This window comes from Vulpes lagopus, chromosome 3 (assembly GCF_018345385.1).
Source record: "Vulpes lagopus strain Blue_001 chromosome 3, ASM1834538v1, whole genome shotgun sequence".
In the NCBI taxonomy this organism is placed as follows: Eukaryota; Metazoa; Chordata; class Mammalia; order Carnivora; family Canidae; genus Vulpes; species Vulpes lagopus.
In genome coordinates this window covers 79,611,292-79,633,815 of record NC_054826.1, presented here as the reverse complement: position 1 = coordinate 79,633,815, position 22,524 = coordinate 79,611,292, and the positions used below count along the sequence as shown (strand labels likewise).

The following is a 22,524-nucleotide window of genomic DNA, read 5'->3' as shown; positions in this document are numbered from 1 at the left end:
TTTTGCTCACCAATGAGAAACTGTCTCCTGGAATAAGAAATCATACACAATTCATTTTTAAGAATGAAAAAAGAGGGAATTCAAAGAAGAGATTAAAAGTTCTTTAGTCACATAATGAAAAGAAAAACTCAGATGTTATAGGGTAAATACCCTTAATTTATTTAAAATTACTTGTGCCATCAAAATAACTACAAAAATAACCACCCTGAAGCAGTTATGATTTGCATTATGAGGTCCATACCTGGCTTGAAATCATGCAATCTTCATATATTTCTTTTCCAAATTTTAAATGGAAACTCTTCATTTTTCCTCTAAGTGACAGTGTCTAATGATAATTGATCTAGTTTGTTGTATTTGGTCTCCACTGATCCCCTATTTCATCCCCAATATTAGAAGTATCAAAGTGAACAGAACTGAAGCTGTTGCATTGGAAGTACAGGTAGAGAAAGAGGTAGTAGCCTATTAACCAGTGACCACAGGACAGCCACTTCACCCAGACCCAATCCCATACCATGCAATCACCCTGTAAAATATGTATTATTACTGCTCCATTTTACAGATTGGGAAAGTATAAAATGATGGCACCACAACTCAAACCCAGGTCTCTCACTTCCCAACGCCGTGTTCCTTCTACTGTGGCCTACAAAGCACTTTAAAGGAATTGAAGCAAGCACCAAAGGTAACTCCACAGGTCTGTGCAGGTCGCACTCCCCCTGACAAGCACCCTCTCACGTGGCACAAGCCATGGCACGGCCTTCCCCAGGTGTGATGGAGCCTCTGAGTTGAAGCCATGTACTACTCTCTTGAATGCTGACATCCTACGTGGCTGGAGTCAGAAGGAACCAGGGAGGCTATTTCTCTATAAGTATGGGAAAATCTTTTCATTAAAACTCCTAGCATCCAGCCACTGCTTATGAGTTTCCAGTGATGGAGGAATCATTGTTTCAAAGGGAGTCTGTTTCACCAGACAGCTGGAATTGTTGGCATAGGCTTCCTTATACAATAACAAAAACTGCCTGCCTGTAACTTCCACTCTCTGGAGTCTCAAATAAAAAGAAAAAAAAATGAGACTTTAGCCTCTTTTGTATGGCGGCCTTCCAAATATTTGGACATCACGATTCCATTTTCCCCTTCTAAGCCGTTCTGTAAAAACATGCTGTTATTTTAAGTGCTCCTCATCAGATGCTGTTTCCGGCCCCCTCACCGTCTGAGTCACATCATCTGGACCTACTCTAGCTTATGAGCATCTGTGAAAACCCTGTGCCCAGAGCAGAACAGAGGAGTTCAGGTGTGGTGTGTCAGCATGAAGGGCACTAAATGCCATCTGAATTATTTGCAATGCTCTATTTCTACTAATAGAGCACAAGACAATTCTACTTCTGGCTACTGACCTGATCTCTGTCTGCAGCTTTTTTTCTTACTTGTTGGAAGGTGGGGGGAAGGACATTAGAAGGTTTGTTTTTTTTTAATGCTGGCTAGGGTGCAAGGAAACAGGCCACCTTGGGAGACAATCCGGTGACCGATATAAAAAATTCTTTAATACGTGCCTTCCCCCTGACCCCGCAGTTTCACTTTTAGGGATTTATTTCAAGGAAGTAATTAAGGGCATATAAAGATTTATCTCTTTACTAGAAACCTTCTATATGTCCTACTGCACAGGATAAGTTCAGGGAGCTTAGGTAACAGTACATTGATGTCATTAAAAATGCTGTATAGGGGGAACGCCTGGGTGGCTCAGCGGTTGAGCATCTGCCTTTGGCTCAGGGTGTGATCCCAGAATCCCGGGATCGAGTCCCACATCGGGCTCCCTGCATGGAGCTTGCTTCTCTCTCTGCCTGTGTCTCTGCCTCTCTTTCCATCTCTCATGAATAAATAAATAAAATCTTAAAAAAAAATGCTGTATAAAAAAATAAAAAAATGCTGTATAGGAAGTATTCATGGACACGAGAAGGTGTTTATGATAGAATACCCCAGGAAGAAATGGGCGAAGTCCAGTGTGGTGCCTCATGTATAAAAATGTCGATGTAACCAGCTGGTAGAGGCTGCTTGTGGCCTGTTCTGAGCCATCCCAGGAGGAGGAGGGAGGATGGAGGCTTGAGGTGTTGTCCATGACAGGCTCAGAGAGAGCCCTGAGGTGCTATGCCCGGGAGAGGGGGCCTGTGGGGGTAGACTTCTCAGCTAACCCCCCCAAATCCTTAGCAGTGTTACGTGGTGGACTACTTGCATATTTTTTTGTAAAGATTCATGAAAACATGAAAAGCCCAGGAGCTGATTCAGAAATTGTGCCTAGGCCCCAGGCCTCCCGTACCTGCGCTTGGCACATCTGGCAGCAGACACCAGGTCATCTTAGTCACGTGGGTAAGTGCATCTGGATATATGCCCAGAACGAATCCAGAGGAACAGGCAGTGGCAGAGAACGGTGGTGACTTTGGGGTAGTAGAATTACACTTGAATACTTTCCTTATTTTTGCTGATCTGAGTTTCTAATTTTTCCACAAAAACATATTGCTTGTTTTTAAAAAGATACTTCCCCGAAGGATACTCAACCACTTATTTTCCTAATGACAACGCTGTGCAGAGCAGAGCCCCAGGCCTCAGGTCTGGGTCATGGCGAGCCACGCAGAGTGAGCTGTCCCATGGCTGTCACACAGTGCTCCCTGACCATGCGGCCTGCAGGGCGCCTGGCACAGAGAGATTATGGGGGAGGAGTGTTCAACCCTAAGCAACAACCCTGACGTGTGCTACCACATGTGTGAACACAGAGGACGCTACACAGAGTGAAACACACCCATCGCAAAAGGACAAATACCGTATGATTCCACCTATGTGAGGTGTTGGGAGGAGTCGAGTTCATGGAGACAGAAGGAGAATGGTGGCCAGGGACCAGGTTAGGGGGAATGGGAGTCAGTGTTGAATAGAGACGAGTTTCAGGCTGGAAAATGAAAAAGTTCTGGGGATAGACGGGGGTGATGGTTGCACAACTGTGTGAATGTGCTTAATGCTACTCTACTGTATGCTTAAAAATGGTTAAAATGGTGAATCTTATGTTATGTGTATCTTACCAGGATGTTTTAAAAAACACATACCATGCTGGAACCCAGTAAATCCCTGAGAAGGAGAAAGGTCAGGGGAGCATTTCTCCCGACTGCAGCAATGCTGAATAAATACACAAGTGGTTCATCTCATCTCTCTTCCGGCAGGTGGGAAGTAGAAAAGCTAAAACGTTTCCATTAGCATCAGCGGCAATTCACACCGGGATTTGGGTTCTATTACACACCTCGCCATTCCCGTGTCATTCATCTTTGTGTGAACGCGAGCCATTTCTGTTTGGAGAAATCAACTGTCTCGGGTAATGAAGCAGCAGCAGGCAGGGCCGCGGCGGGAGGAGACCCCGGGACAGATGGGGCCACCTCCCAGACAAGCCAGAATGTAATCAGGACTCTCCCCCTACCCGTGTCTCTCCCCCTTCCACAAGGTTGTAACGAACACCAGAATGACACCACAGTTTCAGAGAGGCAGAAAGAAAATCTCTCAAAGGAGACGTCAGCATCTGAAGGATGAGAGCTGCTTACGAAGAATGTGCCTCAGAGACAGGCCTCGGCCTTCCCACCCCTGGCCAACCTCTGCTTCTCCCTGTCCTGGATCATTGGCCATCCTGCCCACTGGCCTCATCAGTCAGAGTGGCAGATGCCGAGGATGCAGGATGAGAGGATGCAGGAGGCACAATTACTAAGAGAGACTAATTTTTCAAGGCAGAGGACTTTTTCTGTATCCAGGGGGGGAAAAAGATTAAATTTGTCTCCATCAGGGGGCACCTGGGTGGCTCAGCAGTTGAGCATCTGCCTTTAGCTCAGGTCTTGGTTTTGGGGTCCTGGGATCAAGTCCTGTGTTGGGCTCCCCACAGGGAGCCTGCTTCTCCCTCTGCCTGTATCTCTGCCTTTCTCTGTGTGTCTCTCATGAATAAATAAAATCTTAAAAAAAATTCATCTCCGTCAGATAGATTTTAAGAAAACAAAAAAATAGACAATCAGCACCAAAAAAGAAACTTCAGTAGTTGAAATGGAAGGAATCAGTCCTGGAATCTCAGGGCCAAAGGCCTTCCTTCCATTCCAGACCTGAACTCTGTGAGGAGGGAATCACTCCATTTCTGAGGCAGTGCGGTTGGTGATCCCAACCTCGGATGAGAGGCTGGAAGGCAGCAGAAAGACAGAGGTGAAACAACAGAATCTAGGGCTCTCAGAGTGAGAAAGTGTCTCTGTTATACATAGAAGGGAAATGAAACTGCAAATAGTCACGATTTTTCTAAGGCCAAATACCTGGGGGCAGCGCTAGGGCCTGAGGCCGGTGCCTGGCTCAGGATGCTGGCCTTGTCCTTAAGCCCTGTGGTTCTCGAGGACAGCTCTCACATCCCAGCTGCTGTGCGGCTGCTATTTCAGAAATGGCAAAAACACTGGAAAGAGGACACGGGGTGTTGCTATCCAACGCGTTCAGGAGTTTAAGAATCTTACAGCAACTCCTCAACCTCTAAAAAAAATTGTGATAGAAGAACATGTCCACTTGAGAATGCTGTGTACCCTCTCTGATGCCAGTGGACTCCCTGCGAGCGCTGGGCAGTTAGCAGGACTCTCCCCATGAGCATGACCTCAGCCTCCTCTGCAAGGCACCAGGAAACCCACCCCGGGTGCAAAGAAAACACACTACTCCCTCCTTCCTTAGGCAACCAGAGGAGAACTATCTGACTTCTAAGCTGTCTGTGACCCAGAAAAAGTGCAGATCTATGAAGGGAAACGGAGGATTCCCTGAGTGACCCTTGAGCCCAGGGAGCTTCCAAGGGAGAACCCCTGGCCAGCATGAGCTGGGTGAGGGCCAGCCCCACTTCACAACCGCACTCAGTCACCCTGATGACAGTGGGATCCGACTAAACAGAAGTAAAAGATGATGCTGACCAGGTCTCTCACCCCAATTCCCAGACCTCCTTCTCGGATGGGGTTTAGACTGGAGAGCTTGCTGAGGAAATCACAGGTCTCTAAAAGGCAAACACTAGATTCAATTGTTTAAGGATTTAGCCACTGCTGTTCACACACTGTGGTTCTGCCCCTGCCCAGAGCTCACAAAGCCCACTGGGGCTGTGCCCTGGCTCAGCGTGTAGCATGCAGCTTGGTCTGTGCTCAAGCCCCTAGAATCTACAGCTGGGATATACATGATTGAGCTTTCAACAGAAAATGAAGGCCAGGACCTCAGCCTCCAGGCCTCCCCTCTGCCACAGCCACTTTATTGAAATTCCAGATTCTCCCCCAAAGTACAAGGGGCTGGGACAGGAGATCTAGTTAAAAAAAATAATCTGGGCTTTTGTGGCCATGGTTGACCCAAGAGCAGTGATATCCGAACTGGGGCCACATGAGACACTCTTCAGGGATAAAGAAACAGTAGATATTTTCAAGTATTTTTCCTAATCCATTATAATATCCTATTGAAAATATGCCTTAGAATGCATCAATAGATTCGTAAGGTATTATGTGTTTAATCTATGAATATTTTAAGATATACAGAGGGAGAGTGAGCTATACTCAAAATATTTTTGCTAATAGGGTGTTTGGTCAAAAAAGTTGAAGTTGTTGCCTGGGGGCATCATTGCTATCTCTAATCTGGCTCCTACATCTGTCAGTGGGTTTCGTGGCCATGCTGAAAGACACCAGGCTCCTATATTCGGCTTCATGCTGCCTCCTCCCACCCATCTGTCTACAACTGCTAGATATCCAACACCTAGAACACAGGAAGCTACTGAGCTTCTGAGCAACCCACTTTACAAAGTGGAAAGTGCTATGAACAGTGGTTCCTTACAGACCACAACTCTGGCACTGCCCATCATTCTTGTGGAAAATATGTTTCTTAACCATGGCAAAATAACTTCTAAAGGGAAAATTCATGTGTATGCTGATTTAGTGAGAAAAAAAGGTCACAACAAAAACAGATGACATCCTCTGGCAAAATAAAAGGACACAGTGCCTTCATCAAAAGTTTTAGTAGTAACTCAAAAAAAGAGGAAAATCAGTACATTCCTATCTCTGAAGGAAATTACTGTGTAACAGCTAGAAACATGAAAGCCAGGGTCACTATCACATTGAATGGATTTTAACTAGAGTATGACTCTTAATAGTAACATCTAGTATATGCCCTGAAGATGGCTTCCCCCTCCCTCTCCATATATGTCTTAAAATCCACTAGAACACTCTTTTTTTTAAACAGAAGACAACCCACAGGAAGTCTCTCATTAATCCACACAGTAGAAGCATATCCTATTATTATAATAAAGAAATGCTTATTAGCTAAGTATTCCATTCAGATGCTCCCCACTGCGTGGGTAATGCCTATTTTAAATAGGAAGGAACTGTGGCTCACGCTGCTGACTCATATAGGAGTTGGGAAAGAAGAGAGGGGGCCACCCTAATAGATATATCTAATGCGCGTGCACACACACACATTTCACATCTAGTGTAACTGGGACAATGGGAAGGGTGGAGACAAAGGAGGGTCTGTATTCCCTGGGGTGATGCTTATCCAATCTCAGTAAGAAACATGAATATACAGACTCTTCATCATCATCAAAGTAAAAATGTCACGGACTAACTTCTGGTTTCTGGTCTAGTGTATAAAGAGCTTGGAAGTTATCATTCCATTCTAATAATAAAGCAAAACACTGAACAAGGCAAAACATCAACTCTTCTTAGCTTGCTCAGAGAAGTGAGATCATAGAACATGCTGCTACTCCAAAAACTGGAGAGACCAACAGGTGAGTACAGGGAATCACAGCAGAAACCTCTAGGGGAACACTGTCTGGGGAATGAAAACCAAACTGTAGTGGATGAACAGCTGGAGGTCACCACAGACAAGGCTGAGAAATAAAAACTCCAGGGGCCTCAGCCATAGGTGGGCCCCCACACCTCTGTAAGTTTTACCACCAGGAGTTTAACTAGGTTTCTCATAGTGAATAGTGGGAGACAGATCCCTTCATGTTTCCCACAGAACAGCAGAGGAGAATAGGAGAGGAGAAAGAATCATTTTGAAATATGCCAGAGCATTCTGTTCTTAACAAGGCCTGCCCTCAAGAGAAATTGTTTTACCATAGCTAACCTATTGGGAGTTTATCAGAGCCTAATCAACCTGGAGAAAGGAGAATACTCATTTCAAATCACCTCTAGCCACACTGTCCCACCTATTTGATAAAGAAACTGAGGAGTATTTGTGAAGTTGACAGCCCAGGGGTGCAGATCTATCCTATGACTATAGAATGTGTCCCCTACCCCTCTAGACCTTATCATCATGTCACTAAAGGCCTATTTACTGGAGTTCCTTTTACCCAGCACATCATATCTAGTGCTGAAGAAATACAAAGCATACTAAAAAGCAAAAAAACATAGTTTGAAGAAACAAAGCAAGCGTCAAAACAGACTCAGATATGGTAGGGATGCCAGAATTATACCAGAAATTTAAAACAACTATGATTAATATATTAAAAGTTCTAATGGAAAAAGTAGACAACATGGAAGGACAAATGAATACTGTAAACAGAGAGATGAAAATTCTTGTAAAAAAATCATAAACAATTATTGGAGATCAAAACACTGCCACAGAAATGAAGAATGGCTCTGATAGACTCATCAGTAAACTGGGCAAAGCTGATGGAAGAATCTTTGAGCTTGAGAATAAGATAGCAGAAGCTTCAGCTTCCAAACTGAAAAGCAAACATTAAAAAAAAACTGAAAAAAATCAGAACAGAGTATCCAAGAAATGTTGGGCAACTACCAACAATGTACAAACATGTGTAATGGGAATACCAGAATGAGAAGAAAGAAAGACAGGAATAAAAGAAGTATTTGAAGTGATAATGACTGATCATTTCCTTAAATTAAAGTCAGACACCAAAACACAGCTCCAGGGAGCTTAGAGGGCACCAAGCAGGATAAAGAACAAAGACTAACAAACAAACAAAAAGCACAAACTATACCTAGACATAGCACATTCAAAGTGTAGAAAATTAGTGATTTTTTTTTCAAATCTTAAAAGAAGAGTTGGGGGGGGGGAACAGCTTTACAGAAACAAAGATTAGAATTCCATCCAACTTCTCATAAACCATGCAAGCAAGAAGAGAGTAGAATGAAATATCTAAAGTGCTGAAAGAAAAAAACTGCCAACCTAGAATTCTTTATCCTGTGAAAATAATCTTCAAAAGTGAAGGAGAAATAAAATAAAGACTTTCTCAGACAACAAAAATTGAAGCAATATGTTGCCAGTAGACCTGCCTTGCAAGAAATATTAGAAGACACTTTTCAGACAGAAGGAAAATTATATAGGGCAGAAATTCAGAACTCCATAATCAAAGTAAGAACATCAGATAAGGAAAAAGTGATGGTAAAAGGACAACTTTAGTTTTCTTATTCTTAATTTATCTGATAGATAACCGTTTATTCAAAAGAATAATAGCAACAATGTATTTGATTATATATGCTTATATATATGTATATACACATGCATGTGAAATAATAACAGTGATGATATAGGAATGGAAGGGAAGAATTCTTAATATTTTGTTATAAAAAACACTAAGTGTGAAGCAGGCTAGTGCTATTTGAAATTAGACTTGCATTAGTTGTAAATACATATTGCAAACTCTAAGGCAACCACTAAAACTAAGGAAAAAAAATAGGAGAGAAAAATGGATTCATGTAGAATGCTCAATGAAAGCTAAAGAAAGCAGAAAAAAGTGTGGAAGATAAAAATAACAAGAAGAAAAGAGTAGCAAATATGGTAAATATTAATACAACTAGATTAATAACCACTCTAAATGGCAATGGTTTCAATACACCAATTAAAAGATAGAGATTGTCAGAGTAGATAGAAACAAGACCCAACTGACTGTATGTTATCTATATAGGAAATCCACTTCCAAAACAGAAAGCACTGAGCCCAGATGGGTTCACTAGTGAATTCTACCAAGCATTTAAGCAACAAACCATATTAATTCCCTATAATCTCCTTCAAAAGATAGAAGCTGAGGGAATACTTTCTAACTTATTCTATGATGCCAGCATCATCCTAGTAACAAAACCAGAGGACATTCCAAGAAAACAAATCAATATCTTATGAAAATAGATGCAAAAATCAACAAAATATTAGCTAATTAAATACAACAAAGTATAAAAAGAATTATATACCATGACCAAGTAGGATTTATCTTAGGCATCCAAGGCTAGTTCAACATATGAAAATCAATATAATCAATTGACAAAATCCAACTCATTCATGATAAAAATTCTCAGCAAACTAGGAGTGGAAGGGAAACTTCTTCAACTCGATAAAAACATCTGCAAAATCCTAGAGCTAACTATACTTAATGATGAGACACTAGAAGCTTTCCTGCTAGGTCAGAAATATGGCAAGGATGTCACCACTTTCCAACATCATACTAGAAGTCTCAGCTAATGCAATAAGGAAACAAAAAATATAATATAGATTAAGAAGGAAGATGTTTGCAGTTGATAGGACTATGTAAAAAATCTGAAAGAATCAAAAACTCCTAGAACTAATAAGTAATTACAGCAAGGTTGTAGGATACAGGGTTAATATACAAAAGTCAATTGTTTTCTTATACATGAATAATGAACAAGTGGAATTTGAAATTAAAAACAAAATACCATATACTTTAGTGCCTCCCCAAATATAATACTTTGATATAAATCTAACAAAACAGGCACAAAATTCATACGAGCAAACTGTAAAACTTATAAAAATTTTTTAAAAACTAGGTAAAAGGAGAGAGATTCCATGTTCACAAGAGGAAGACTCAGTATCGTCAAGATGTCCATCCTTACCAACTTGATCTAGAAGTTTGATGCAATCCAAATGAAAATCCCAGCACATTATTTTGTATCAACAGATTCTAAAGTTTATATGAAAGGCAACAAACAAACAGAATAAGGAACACAACATTAAAGAGAAAGAACAAAGTTGGAGGACCAACATTATTCGAATTCAAGAATTACTATAAAGTAATCAAGATAATGTGGTAATGTGGTATTGGGAAGAGACTAGGCTAACAGATCAATGGAACATAATAGAGTCCAGAAATGGACCCACATAAATACAGTCAACTGATTTTTGACAAAGGTGCAAAAGCAACACAATGGGGTAAAGACAGTCTTTCCAACAAATGATGCTGCAACAACTGGAAAACCACATGCAATCAATCTAGACACAAAACTTACACCCTTCTCAAAAATTAACTCAAAATGGATCACAAACCTAAATATAAAAGCAAATTATAAGACACTTGAAACGTAATATAGGAAAAAAAAACTTAGGTGACCTTGGGTAGGGCAATTACTTTTTAGGTATAATATCAAAGCCAAGATCCATGAAAGAACTGATAAACTTCATTAAAATTAAAATTTCTGTTTTGGGAAAGATACTGTCAAGAAAATTAGAAGACAAAGATGGAGAGAAAATATCTGCAAATGAATATCTGATGGAGGACTGTTATCCAAATCTGTAAAAATGCTTAAAATTCAGTAAGAAAATGAGCAACCCACTTAAAAAAATGGGTGGAAGACCTGAACAGATACCTCCCCATAGGAGATAAACAGAGGGTAAATAAACATATCAAAAGAAACTCAATATCATACATTATTAGGGAAATGCAAACTTGAACAATGAGATTTCCACTTCCCACCTATTATAATAGCCCAAACTGAAAACACTGACAACACCAAATGCCTGCTGAGGACGTGGAGAAACAGGAACTGTCATTCATTGCTAGTGGGAATGCAAAATGGTACAACTACTTTGGAAGAGTTTGGTAGCTTCTCACAACACTACACATACTCTTACTATATGATCCAACAGTCTTATTCCTTGGGATTTACCCAAATGAACTGAAAATGTATTATCTACAAAAAAACCTGCACACAGATGTTTATAGCAGTTTTATTTACAACTACCAAAGCTGAGAAGCAACCACATGTCTTGCAGTAGGTGAATGGATAAGCTGTGGTCCATTCAGACAACAGAATATTATTCAGTGATAAGAACAAATATACTATTAAGCCATGAAGAGACATGGAGGAGCCTTCAATACACATTACCAAGTGAAAGAAGCTAATCTGAAAGGGCAACATACTGTATGATTCTAATAGGAAAAAGATGAGTGGTTTCAGGGATTGGGAGGAGAGGAGAACGAAGAGTTGGAAAACAGAGGATGCTTAGGGCAGTGAAACGATTCCGTAGGATACTGTAACAGTGGATTTATGTCCCCATAGATTTGTTAAAACCTATCAAATGTACACCACCAAGAGTGAAGACTAATGAAAGCAATGGACTTTGGATGATTGTGATGTGTCCCTGTTGGTACCCTGATTGTAGCAATGTATCACTCTGGTGGGATATGTTGTCAGTGGGGGTGGTATGCATGTGTAGGGGCAGGAAGTATATGGGAACCTCTGTACTTCACGCACAATTTTGCTATGAACCTAGAATCACTCTAAAAAACAGCCTTTTAAAAAAATTGTGAATTGATATACTATCCTGTATTTTCTATTTTATTCTATTTTTTTTCTTTCAACAAATTTTGGGCATTTCCTAGTACACTTATTTCACCACCCACTAATAGGCTTGAAGGAAGACCACAACACATTGCCATAGAGCAGTGTCTCCAGCAGCCCTATGAAATCCATATTCTACCCCGCAGGCTCCACAGGCTCTACAGGTCACATTCAGCTCTACAGTTTCTGAGCAAGAGGACTTCCCAGCCACTAGCCACCAGCCACCAGCCCAAGGCTGGATGGGTCCCCAGGGGCTGCTGTGGTACCTGGAGGGAGGGTCTCCATGCTTTGTGCTTTCTCATCCCCGTTGCTGTGATGAAGGTCTTTCTTTTTAATTGGGTCAATTTCATTCCAGTCCTCCTACGGGGAACAAAGACACCAAATGAGTTGATCAGTTTTTCAAGCACACCTGCGTTCACCAGTTCAATAAACAGTAAGTGTTAGGATGCCAGTGGCCCCCGGGGATGCAAAGGATGAGGGAGAGAGAATTCTCATCTCCAGGACCTGCATCCTAGAAGTTCTCAAAGGGTGGAGATTTGAGGGGAGAAAAGTATGGGAGTGACTTTTTTCAGTGAAGGATTTCCACGTCCCTCTTCATTTTATATTTGCATTGTGTATCTATGGGAAGGAAATACTCGGGGCAAATCCCAGGTCTCTGTGGATCCACAAAGGTAGGGAAGGGAGATGGGGGAAAGTAGATTAAATAACTCAATAGTGGTTAAATTAAAGCCATTAAAATCAGGGTAGCTCTCCAGACATCTTAGATGGTTTAAGGACACCCTAGGACCCCATTCTCCCTCCGGGCCCCTTGGAGCCCTCCCTTGAGGTTGCTAAATGATTTAATTCCGCTGAATAACAGTGGACAGAGGAGGAAGGACCAGCCAAGCTTTTCCTAGGGCTAACTCTAATAAGACTGCCAATGGAACAGAGCTGTAAATTAAGGGTTTAATGTGAAACCAGAATAAGATATAAGTTCTGGCAGAATTTATTCAGCTCATCTGCACAAACAATTTAATCCATCAACATTAAATCAAACTAAAAAACATCTCCATGACCACAGAGCTAAATATATTTTTCAACCACTTGGAATCTGATTTCTGCGAATCAAATAAGAAAGGCTTCTGTATATAACCCAGATCAGAAATGCCCCATGGCTAGTCATTTTCCTACACAGACTTGTGTGAGCCAAGCATTGCGGACTGGCCATTCTCCCGAGCAGATGCTGCCGGGATGATCCGCACGCAGCATTAAGCCCTTCCTCAGGGAGACCCGACCAGTTCCACGCAGGTCTGTCCAGCTAGCATTCCTCCAGACCAGCGTGGGCTGTGCGCTGTGCAAAAGCTGTCCACTGGAGACATTTTGGCTCTTCAACATGTAAAGTGAGATCTGCAAGGAGGGCAACGCTCGGGGGCTGGGCCAAATCATACATTTTTCCCAAATGTGACTTGCTTTGCCAATAATCTGCATTTTTACTCAAATGGTATGGTAATTAAAGAGCAATCATGCCTAAGCTTCCTCCCTCTTGAGGCCAGCTTTTCCTTCAGCTGCTTCTTCAGTGATACAGCTAGGTTTAAACTAGCAGGGTCGGGATCCCTGGGTGGCGCAGCGGTTTGGCGCTTAGCAGGAGGGCATCTGAAGTACCAATGGGAGGACAAAGCAAAGATTTATTAAGAAGATGGTATGTAGGGGCAGCCCCGGTGGCTCAGTGGTTTAGCGCTGCCTTCGGCCCGGGGTGTGATCCTGGAGACCCAGGATCGAGTCCCACATCGGGCTCCCGGCATGGAGCCTGCTTCTCCCTCTGCCTGTGTCTCTGCCTCTCTCTCTCTCTCTCTCTCTCTCTCTCTCTGTGACTATCATAAAAAACAAACAAACAAACAAACAAACAAAAAAACCCAGCAGGGTCAACATGGAAATGACAGGTTGAGGCACCCAGGAGGATGACCCCACTGCAGAAACAGTGGGCTGGTGAGGAGCCCTCTGGCACCTTGGAGGTCTTTGTCCCACCCAGCTGTGATAATGGCCTCAGTCCTCCAAGCGCCCCAAATCCTGGGACTTTTGAAGATTTTTATCCTGCATTTTAACAAATGTATTAAAATGCATCTGTATCCCCATTCAAGTATTTTTTGCTGCAAAAAAAAAAAAAAAATTTCCAAAGGTATTTATAATTTGGCTTTTGAGATTATTTGGTTAAAAATAAACTTCCGGTTTACTATTGGCAATGATTTCACAGCAAGTTTGGCAAATCCATGAGAGGGAGAGACTAACCTACTACTGCCTTTACAATATATGGAAACGTGTGAATACTAATTCGGTAAGTTATAAAGTAACCAGAGTCATGCTGTGCAGGCTTTTAATTAAGCATTATTAATTTTTATTTTGCAGCTTGCTTGTAGCATTTTGTGGCTAATAACTTTTTTCTCCACAGGCCTTATACTGGTTAACGGATCAAACCATTTAACCTTGTACTTGAATAAAATCAAAAGTGAAAGTTGCTGGTGGGGCCGGAGCCTTACTTTCTACGTGTAAGAACCACGGCATTCGCTGTACTGTTGACAAAATCAACATTGAGGTAGGCCAACCATCCATGTTTTCTCAGAAAATAAATGCCTCTTTTTTCCCACAGGCAAGACTGAATAGTCCACAGGCAATATTCCTTAACCCTGCTCCCCACCCCAGTCCACGAAGCCCACCACAAAATTAAAGTGGGAGATGAGAGTGTGCTGAATGACAAAGTCCCAAGCAGGTGAAATAAAGCTAAGTGCCGTTTATGAACACCTACCATGTGCCACGTGTTGTACACAGATACCTCCCATCCCTGCAACAGCCACCCTGGCAGTTTATAATTCCTATTTCACAATGGGGACGTGGAAGACCAGCAAGCCTAAGCAATTTGCCCACACAGGTCAAAGAAAAAAGTAAGAAGCTTAAAGGTGGCTTTTCCTAAATCAGGACTCAGGTTAAACCAACTTATAAAAGCCCAATTATCACAAAATCATAAAAATCCAAGGATACGTTTCTAGGAGGTCATTCGCGAAGGACTCTCTTATTCTGGACTCCCAAGTCAAGAACTGCAAATTACCATGGTAACTACCTTCTCCTAGAGGAAAATGAGGAGCAGGAGGAGGAAAAGGAGGAACTGCCTAAGCTACTAATACGGAGCGTTCAGGAGATGCCAAGCTCCCCTCTAAACACTGTGCACACACTGATCTTCCTTTCAGTACTCTAACTAGCCCCATTTTACAGATGAGGAAGTTGAGGCACTGAAAGCTAAAGTAGCACAAAGGTCACAACAAGGCTACAATCGAACCCCAGGGGGTTTAGTATTGACTCCACGGTCTCCATCATTCTATGCACTGCCCTTAGATAAGAGAGCTTCCCCCTCTACCAGCAAGATAGACACAGTAAAGCAAAACAAAGTATTAACTATTCATCTCAGAGTATGTCTGAGCACCATAAATTCTTGATTGTTCACGATCACTGATTGGATTCGCTGCCTGAGACAGCCAGTGCCCATGTACAACCCACCACCTGTCAACAGCTCACCCTTCCGGACACCTGTCATGTTCTACTCTCTTCCTGAAACCCTGACCTGTGGCCTTCGCTGGGTGGAAGAAAGTCCCCAGAGACATGGTGGGGACCTGGCAGCTTCACTTCAGCTGAGTGTGTCCGCTGGGGTGCAGACAAGCATCCAACAATGATGGTACTGCGCCACTGAATACTGGCACACCTTGAAGACTGTGGGGGCAGGGCACACTGGCAGGAGTGCCAGGAAGGCTCCAAGAAGCCTATGTATGAGAATTGACAGCTTAGTAGAGATCTGAGGGGGTCAAGAATTAACCTGGCAAGGAGAAATGATGGGCATGAGGGAGAGGAGGGTTGTGGTGGAGAGAACACCATGAAAGACAGGAAACAAGAAGATGTGGAAGTGGCAAGATACGGAGACTTGAAACTTGTGTTCCAGAAACATCACTCTGGCTGTAGTGTAGGCAGCAGAGGGAGAAGACAGAGGAGAGGCCAGGGGGCCATGAGGGGAATGCAGCAAGGGATGGTGGTGAGCTGGCTCATGTCCGGGTCTTGGAGATGCAGAGAGGAGGTCGGCACAGCCATGGGGTGATGGCTGGAAGAGAAGAGCAAGGAAGGAAGGAAAGGATCAGAGATGGAGGCTTCCAACCTGGACATTTCAGACAGGCGGGGCATTCACCACTAAGGAATACGACGACGCTGTGTGGGTGGGGTAATGAATGGTGCTGGGAAATAAAGACAGCTCTGGGAAATGAGCGTTTGGGAAATGTTGGGGTTACTGCGAGATACAGAGAGGAGGTGGCTGGCAAACATGGGAGACATGTGGCTGGAGTTCTGGAAAGGCAGGATGAGCATGTGAGAGCACCCAGGGAGGGCAGGAGCTGAGTGAGAATGGGTCCTGGGCCAGTGGGAGATACCAATACTTGAGGGGCATATTGGGAAGAGTCTGGGCCCGGGAGCTGGAGCCTCGGGTTCTAGCACAGGAGTCTGAGGAAGTCACCAGCCTCTCTCTCCCCAGGGGGGCCCTGGGCTGAAAGTCCCATGGTCCCTGTTTGCCCAAGCATTCCTGGGGACCAGATACACCCAGCACTTTTTTATCCTTTCTACCTATCTTCCATATGCTTGGTATCCGAAAGCACTTCAGGGCCTTTGAGGGCAGAAGGGCTTTGTCGTATCCCCATGGCACCAAGTATGCTGCTGGTCGCACGTCAGATGCATAATAATAAACAGAGTTGAAAAAAGCTCTCACACTACTTACTCAGATTGATTTGACTGGCTTCGCCCACTTTTCAGTGGAAGCTTTTCATTACAACAACCCCCTGCCATACATCTACATACATTACGAGGTTTATTTACGCCCGTGGAGGCTCCTTTCAAACGGGAAACGTGCAGAATGTAAATAGATGGAGAAGCCTCTGGTGCCCAGGACCCACTGACAGCCGGGATGCGCTACCAACTGATCTGTTTTCTCCCAGTTGAGAGAAAACGATGCGGTGACAGACAGGTCCTCTTTTTAGTGACAAGGATAAACTGCTGAGATTAGAGGAGTCATGATGAGGTTTGATGCTGGGTCAGAAGTTGCAGAGAATTCAAAGCCCGGGATCTGGTAAGCCTGCTTTTATTCCTGGGCTGCAGCCCCATCCCTGCATTGTCTCTCCCACCCTCTGAGGAGGGCTGCTGACACCAAATGCATAATGAGTAACCCACTGAGGGCCAATGCTGCTGGCAAATGTAGACCAGGGAGGGCTCAGTGCTTCTGGCCCAACACTGGATTGTGTCAGGGAAGTTTAAACAGAGGTCTGCCAACACCCTTCACACCCATAGTGGAGCAGGGGGTGTGCTGTTCCCCGCGGCCCTGGACTTTATCATTTTGACCACACTGCAGGAAAGCCCTGGAGAGCCTCACCTACGGCATGAGATGGTCTCATCCCTGTGAAACGTTTGAGTCAGATAATGCAAACTCAATTTCCTGTTCTCCTACTTACTAACTGACGTGAGCTCACAGCTGTTATTATTTGTATTTGAATTGGTTGAGTTTTCACAGAGTCTTTAGAAGCTCGAGATATGCACTTTGCCCACATTGTTCTTACAAATGTGTACAACGGAAGCAGTCTATTACCTGAAGCACAAATGGAATTAAATCAGGCCGGGAGTGAAATCAGATGGAAACAAATGACTGAGTGATATCTATTTATCTACCGTAATTAGAGAGTACAAAAGCCAAAATTCATCCTATTTCCAAGAAGATAAAAGAACAATGAGTTTTAATAAAATGACATTATTTTCAGAAATAGTAAATCCAGTAGGTTGGTTTATTGAGTAGTTATGAAAATTAATTTAGTGTAAATATAGCTTTACTTATTAAAAGAGTATTACCCATATTCCCAATATGCTTTGTCTCCATTTCAAAATAAGAAAAAGTAAGTAACAAGTGGACTTGACTTTTGCCAGAAACAGCCGTCAGTGGCTATGAGGTGTGGAGGCAGAAAGGCCAGTTGGGGGTTGGGGGGGAGGTGCAGAGAGGGTCAGCTGGTTTTTGAGAGCAGCCTTTTACATAGGAATAGATTATCATCAGCTTATTCAGGGCCCTATTTCATCCCTGTTTCTTGTCCCAGATGAGAAAGCGATCCAGAAGGGCTAAGTGACTTACGTTATTAACCACTGCAAAACAAGTTCCCTCAAAACTGAGGAGCTTGAAACAAGAAACATTTTTTATCTCACACTCTGATTCTGCGAGTCAGGAATCCGGGTGGCTCATGGTCCCTCATGAGGCTGCAGTTAAGATGTCAGCCCGGGCTGCCACCATCTCAGGGTCCGACTGGGCTGCTCCCAAGATTGGTCACTCACAGGGCTGCTGGTGTGCCCTCACAATACAGCAGCTGGCCTTCCCCGTAGTAAGAGATCAGAGAGGAGAGCAAAGTTGGGGGAGACAGGGAGAGGGGCAGACACCAGGGCTCCTTTTACAACTTAATCTTAGAAACCATATCCTGTCACATCAGCACATTCTGTTGACCGGGAGCACATCACTATGTCCAGCTCACACTCAAGGGGAGGGGAAGTAGATCCCACATTTTGAGAAGAGGACTGCCAAAAAACTGGTGAGCATACTCTAAAACCACTCTGTGTGTCAATGCCTAAGACGGAGAATGGCAGAGCTGAGGACAGAATATTCCAAAGGGAGACAGAACACTGCTGTGACCCAGACAGTCAGTTATCCACACATGGGAGCCATGAGATGATGGGAGTCCAAGAGATGAGTCACGAAAGGGTCAAGTCTGCACAGTAAAAATGTCATTTCATCTCACATTCTCTTGTCCACAGTCCAATATAAAGACTAACACCACTTATGGTAACACGTTTGAATCATGAACACCGAAGGAAACATGCTTACACACGTAAAACTAGATGATAAAGGTCGGGGTATACTGTAGACTCAGCAAAGGCTGTCTTCATAAATTTTAAGTGGCTAACATTGTATTTGTTAACAGAGATAAATATATCACTGTGGAAGGAAAAAGGAAAATAAATAGGTTGTTTTTAATCTCCCGTTACTGAAATATATTTTGTCACTGTTAAATTATTTCCGCCGGCTAGACCATATGCTCAGAGGCAGATTAAGTAACCAAAAATATCATCTGAATGACTACTTGATTTTTTTCTTTATCAACTGTCTACTTTCCACTGTTATTTAATGACTGTTCAGTGATCACCGCTACCACAACCAATCTCTAACAGCAACATTTGAGTTCTGGGAGGTAAAAAAGAAAGCCAGGTTGCTAGACCTGTTAAAAAGATATGATCATTTATATTTCCACAGCCCACTGATACTGAAAACTAACTAGTTACTTGAAAGCAAATTTTTTAAAGAGTAGACTTAGTTTCCTGCTAAAGACCAAGACTTCCCATACTCCAGCATTCTCACTATAAAGTGATCCATAGAGGAACGGAAGGACTATTTATTATTTCTAATTCTTCAGGGTGGATATCCCACCACATCAGTGCAAAAGAGTATTCCTGGGTCTTCTTATGAGAGGATGGAAAAAATCTGCTGATATAAGGTATCACTACCAAAATTTTAGTTTCCAAATAAGGTATGACCCATTAATAAAGTGGCAAATGTAATTTTAACTCACTGGGGAAACAGCCTAAGAAAAGAATGTCAGAATACTCAGGGGAAGCCTCCTTAGCTAGGCTAGGAGTCAGGTCACTCTGAACCATGATCAAATTTCAGTTAAGACCAGAAACCTGTACCCTGCAAACAATGACCTCTGCATTTATAAAAGAGATGGTTTCTGTGACACTGTATATCAACAAAGATAGTAATCTTTTTTCAAATCAAAGCAATAAGACATGAAAATAATTGGTGGGAAAAAAGATTTCTGCTTCTAAATAACAGTTCCCACTGAAAGCAGTAATTTAAGAGGAAGAGTGTGCTCCTCCCTGATTCTCAGGATAGAAAGGGGACATAATATACTGTAGAGACCAGAACCACACTGGCTCAGTTATTCAACCATTTCTGAACATGCATTTTGTGCGTGGGTACCAGTGAGAACCCCTAATGCCAGGTTTCATCACTTTAGGAGAGCGAGTCAAACAAGCTGGAAGAGTAGGAAGAGCTCAGGGTAGCTTCCAACGGCAACCTCCCAACAGTTTCCAAAACTTTTATTCAGGTAAGTATAGGAAGGGTTTAAGAATCAGGAGCTGGGTAGAGTGGTGAGGGAAGAAACAAGACAGAAAGGCCAGGTCCTTGCCCCAAGGCCTGGTCTGTGTCTCAGCTTGGGTGTTTTCTAGAAGCTCCCCTGGCAGCTCTAACGCACAGTCAGGCTTGAGAACCACTGGCTTCACTAATGCACTTAAAGTTGTTCACATTCATTTCTCCAACTGAGTTCATGAAACTCAATGCTGCTAAAATGGAAGGGGCAAATTTCTACTGTGGATTTAAGTCACAGGCTGCTTCATACATAATCCCTTGCTCGCAAATAAAAAAATATATTATGATAAAGGTCACTGCTTTGTTTATCTTACAGTGTAGTCTCAGAGAAACGTGGGCTGGTGAGAAATACCATGGGGCTGCTCGTTATTTGGGAGCTGTAACGATCAATCGTACTGAAGGCATGAGTTAGAAGAACACCGCTTTTTATCCTCTGTTACTTAACTTTTCTAACGTGCAGGGGGCCAGGTGCATTATCCCGCACAGTCAGTCAACAACCTTAATTCGGTCAAAGTCTTCCTGTTCAAACTTGGTGGCCACATATAGATGAAATGTCATCAGTGACCCCCGCCTGCTCAAATCTAGAAACTCTAGAGCCTAAGATGCAATTAGGAAAGGTTTGGGATGTGCTTTGGGAATGGCAAGGTGATCCTGGTCTATCTCTAACACCCTGGGCAATTCAGGGCCTTGGGTTTCCAATATGCAACACAGAAATTTTAAAACCCCTCTATCCTATCCCATAAAATGTGACAAGGCTCCAATGGACTGTAAGGCATTATACACGTTAGACATAAAGTCCCATTACTGAGAACATCATATTTGCCTTCTTCTAATCTGAGGGACCGGTCTTCCTCTCTTTGTCCTCACACTAGGGTTACTGAACATCCCTCCCTGCCCCCATCATTAGCTCATTCACTGACTTGTTAACATGTATATATATGTTACCTCTGTGGTCTTCCCTCCCCAAATCCTAAACCCCAGTCTCACCATGATGAAAACATTAGATAAACCCCAAATGTGGGATATATTTTTACCAAATGCTTGACCAGGATGCCTAAAAGCTATCAAGGTCATCAAAAATAAGGAAGGCTGAAGACTGTCACAGCCCAGCCCAAAAATATCTGACAACTTAATGTAATGTTGGATCTGGACAGATCATAGAAAAGAAAAAGAACATTAGGGGAAAACTCAAGAAATCTGAATAAAGTAGGGACTTCAGTTCATAAAAATGTATCAGTATTGGTTCTTTAATTATAACATTCGTACCATCCTAATTTGAGATGGTCATAATAGGGGAAACTGGGTACAGAGAATATGAGAATCTCTGCACTTGTGTTCTCGTTTTTTTCTGCAAATCTAAGACTACTCTAAAAAACAGCTTAAAATTTTTTAAACTAAATGTGTGCATAAATCTTATTTACATAAAGGGAAAATAATTACATTAAACACTCCTGGTCCAACATCTGTCAACTGTATTTCTAGGGTGTCTGTCAATTTTTAATAGCAATTTTAATTCCACTCCTTTTCCCTGCAGGGAGCTAAGGTGTGAATCTCTTGATAAATGCTGATTTTAAAGCCAATTTTTGCAATGAGACACAGAGCCCAGGAGTAATCCATTTCACACCACAATTCTCTTTTCAAGAGCAATCAATCCATCCTCAACTCCCATGTTCACAGTAGATGACCAAAGCAGTAGGAAGCCCAGAGCAGGGGGAGCACAAGGCAGGCTATTAACATGCTGCTTTTCCTTATTCCTGCTTCTAAATAAGAGTTTATGAAGCAAGACGACTCTTGGGCCAGATCATAAACATTCCTGAAGGCAAGAGCAGCAGGCCTTTTAATACAGAGGCACAGGATGGCAGAATGAGAGCCCACAAGTCAGCTAAGCACCTGCTATTTTAAGGAGCTGTTTATGGTCTCATTTTCTATCACTTGATCTGATTCTACCTCTTTCTTCCTATAAACAGAGAAACAGCTTCTCCGATTTGGGGGAGGGGGCTCTTGGACAAAGCCAACAGCTACTCTACTTCTTGTTCTGGAATCTTCAACATTAGCTGAAGCAGATTCTCTTTAGGGAAATGATGAACAGCAGCAACCTTGACAAGAAAATGTCTTTTTTACCCAAAAAAAAAAAAAAAAAAGTATTCTAGAAAATTACTGGGGTGCCTGGGTGACTCAGTTGGTTAAGCATCTGACTCTTGATTTTGGCTGAGGTCATGATCTCAGGGTCATGGGATCAAGCCCCACATCGGGGTCTGCACTCGGTAGGGAATCTGCTTGAGGTTCTCTCTCTCTCCCTCTCTCTCTACCCCTCTGGCTGCTCATACACACGTTCTCACTCTCTAATAAATAAAATCTTAAAAATAAAATCATTTCCCCCATGACTTTTGCGAAGATCAATTGTATATTAAAATTAAAAAAACATAATTCCCAGTAGAGGAGATAAAAGTGGGAAGAGAAAGGTTAGGCAGGCAGTGGGCATGGCATGGTGTGCAGCAGCCAGCAGGGGGAGTAGACAGGTGGTACCCTCCTCAGCCTTGAGGACCAAGAGCCACAACCTACCCTCACCAGCCTCTCTACATGCCACACCCACACTGTCCCACCTTCCCCCACCCCCCACTGTCACCAGGATTCCTCCAAGTCTGGCAGCACCCTGACTTCTGTGTCAACACCCCGGTAGAGCTGCATCCCCACTTT

General features: G+C 42.9%; 1 protein-coding gene across 2 annotated transcripts in view; it reads right to left on the bottom strand.

Moving 5' to 3' along the window:
- GALNT2 (polypeptide N-acetylgalactosaminyltransferase 2) overlaps positions 1-22,524 on the bottom strand; it is a 190,229-nt gene that overhangs the window by 78,872 nt on the left and 88,833 nt on the right. For both annotated transcript variants that reach the window (XM_041747614.1, XM_041747615.1), the window contains exon 2: positions 11,861-11,954. In XM_041747614.1, the coding sequence (XP_041603548.1) occupies positions 11,861-11,954 (94 nt within the window). The remainder of the gene's footprint in view (positions 1-11,860; positions 11,955-22,524) is intronic.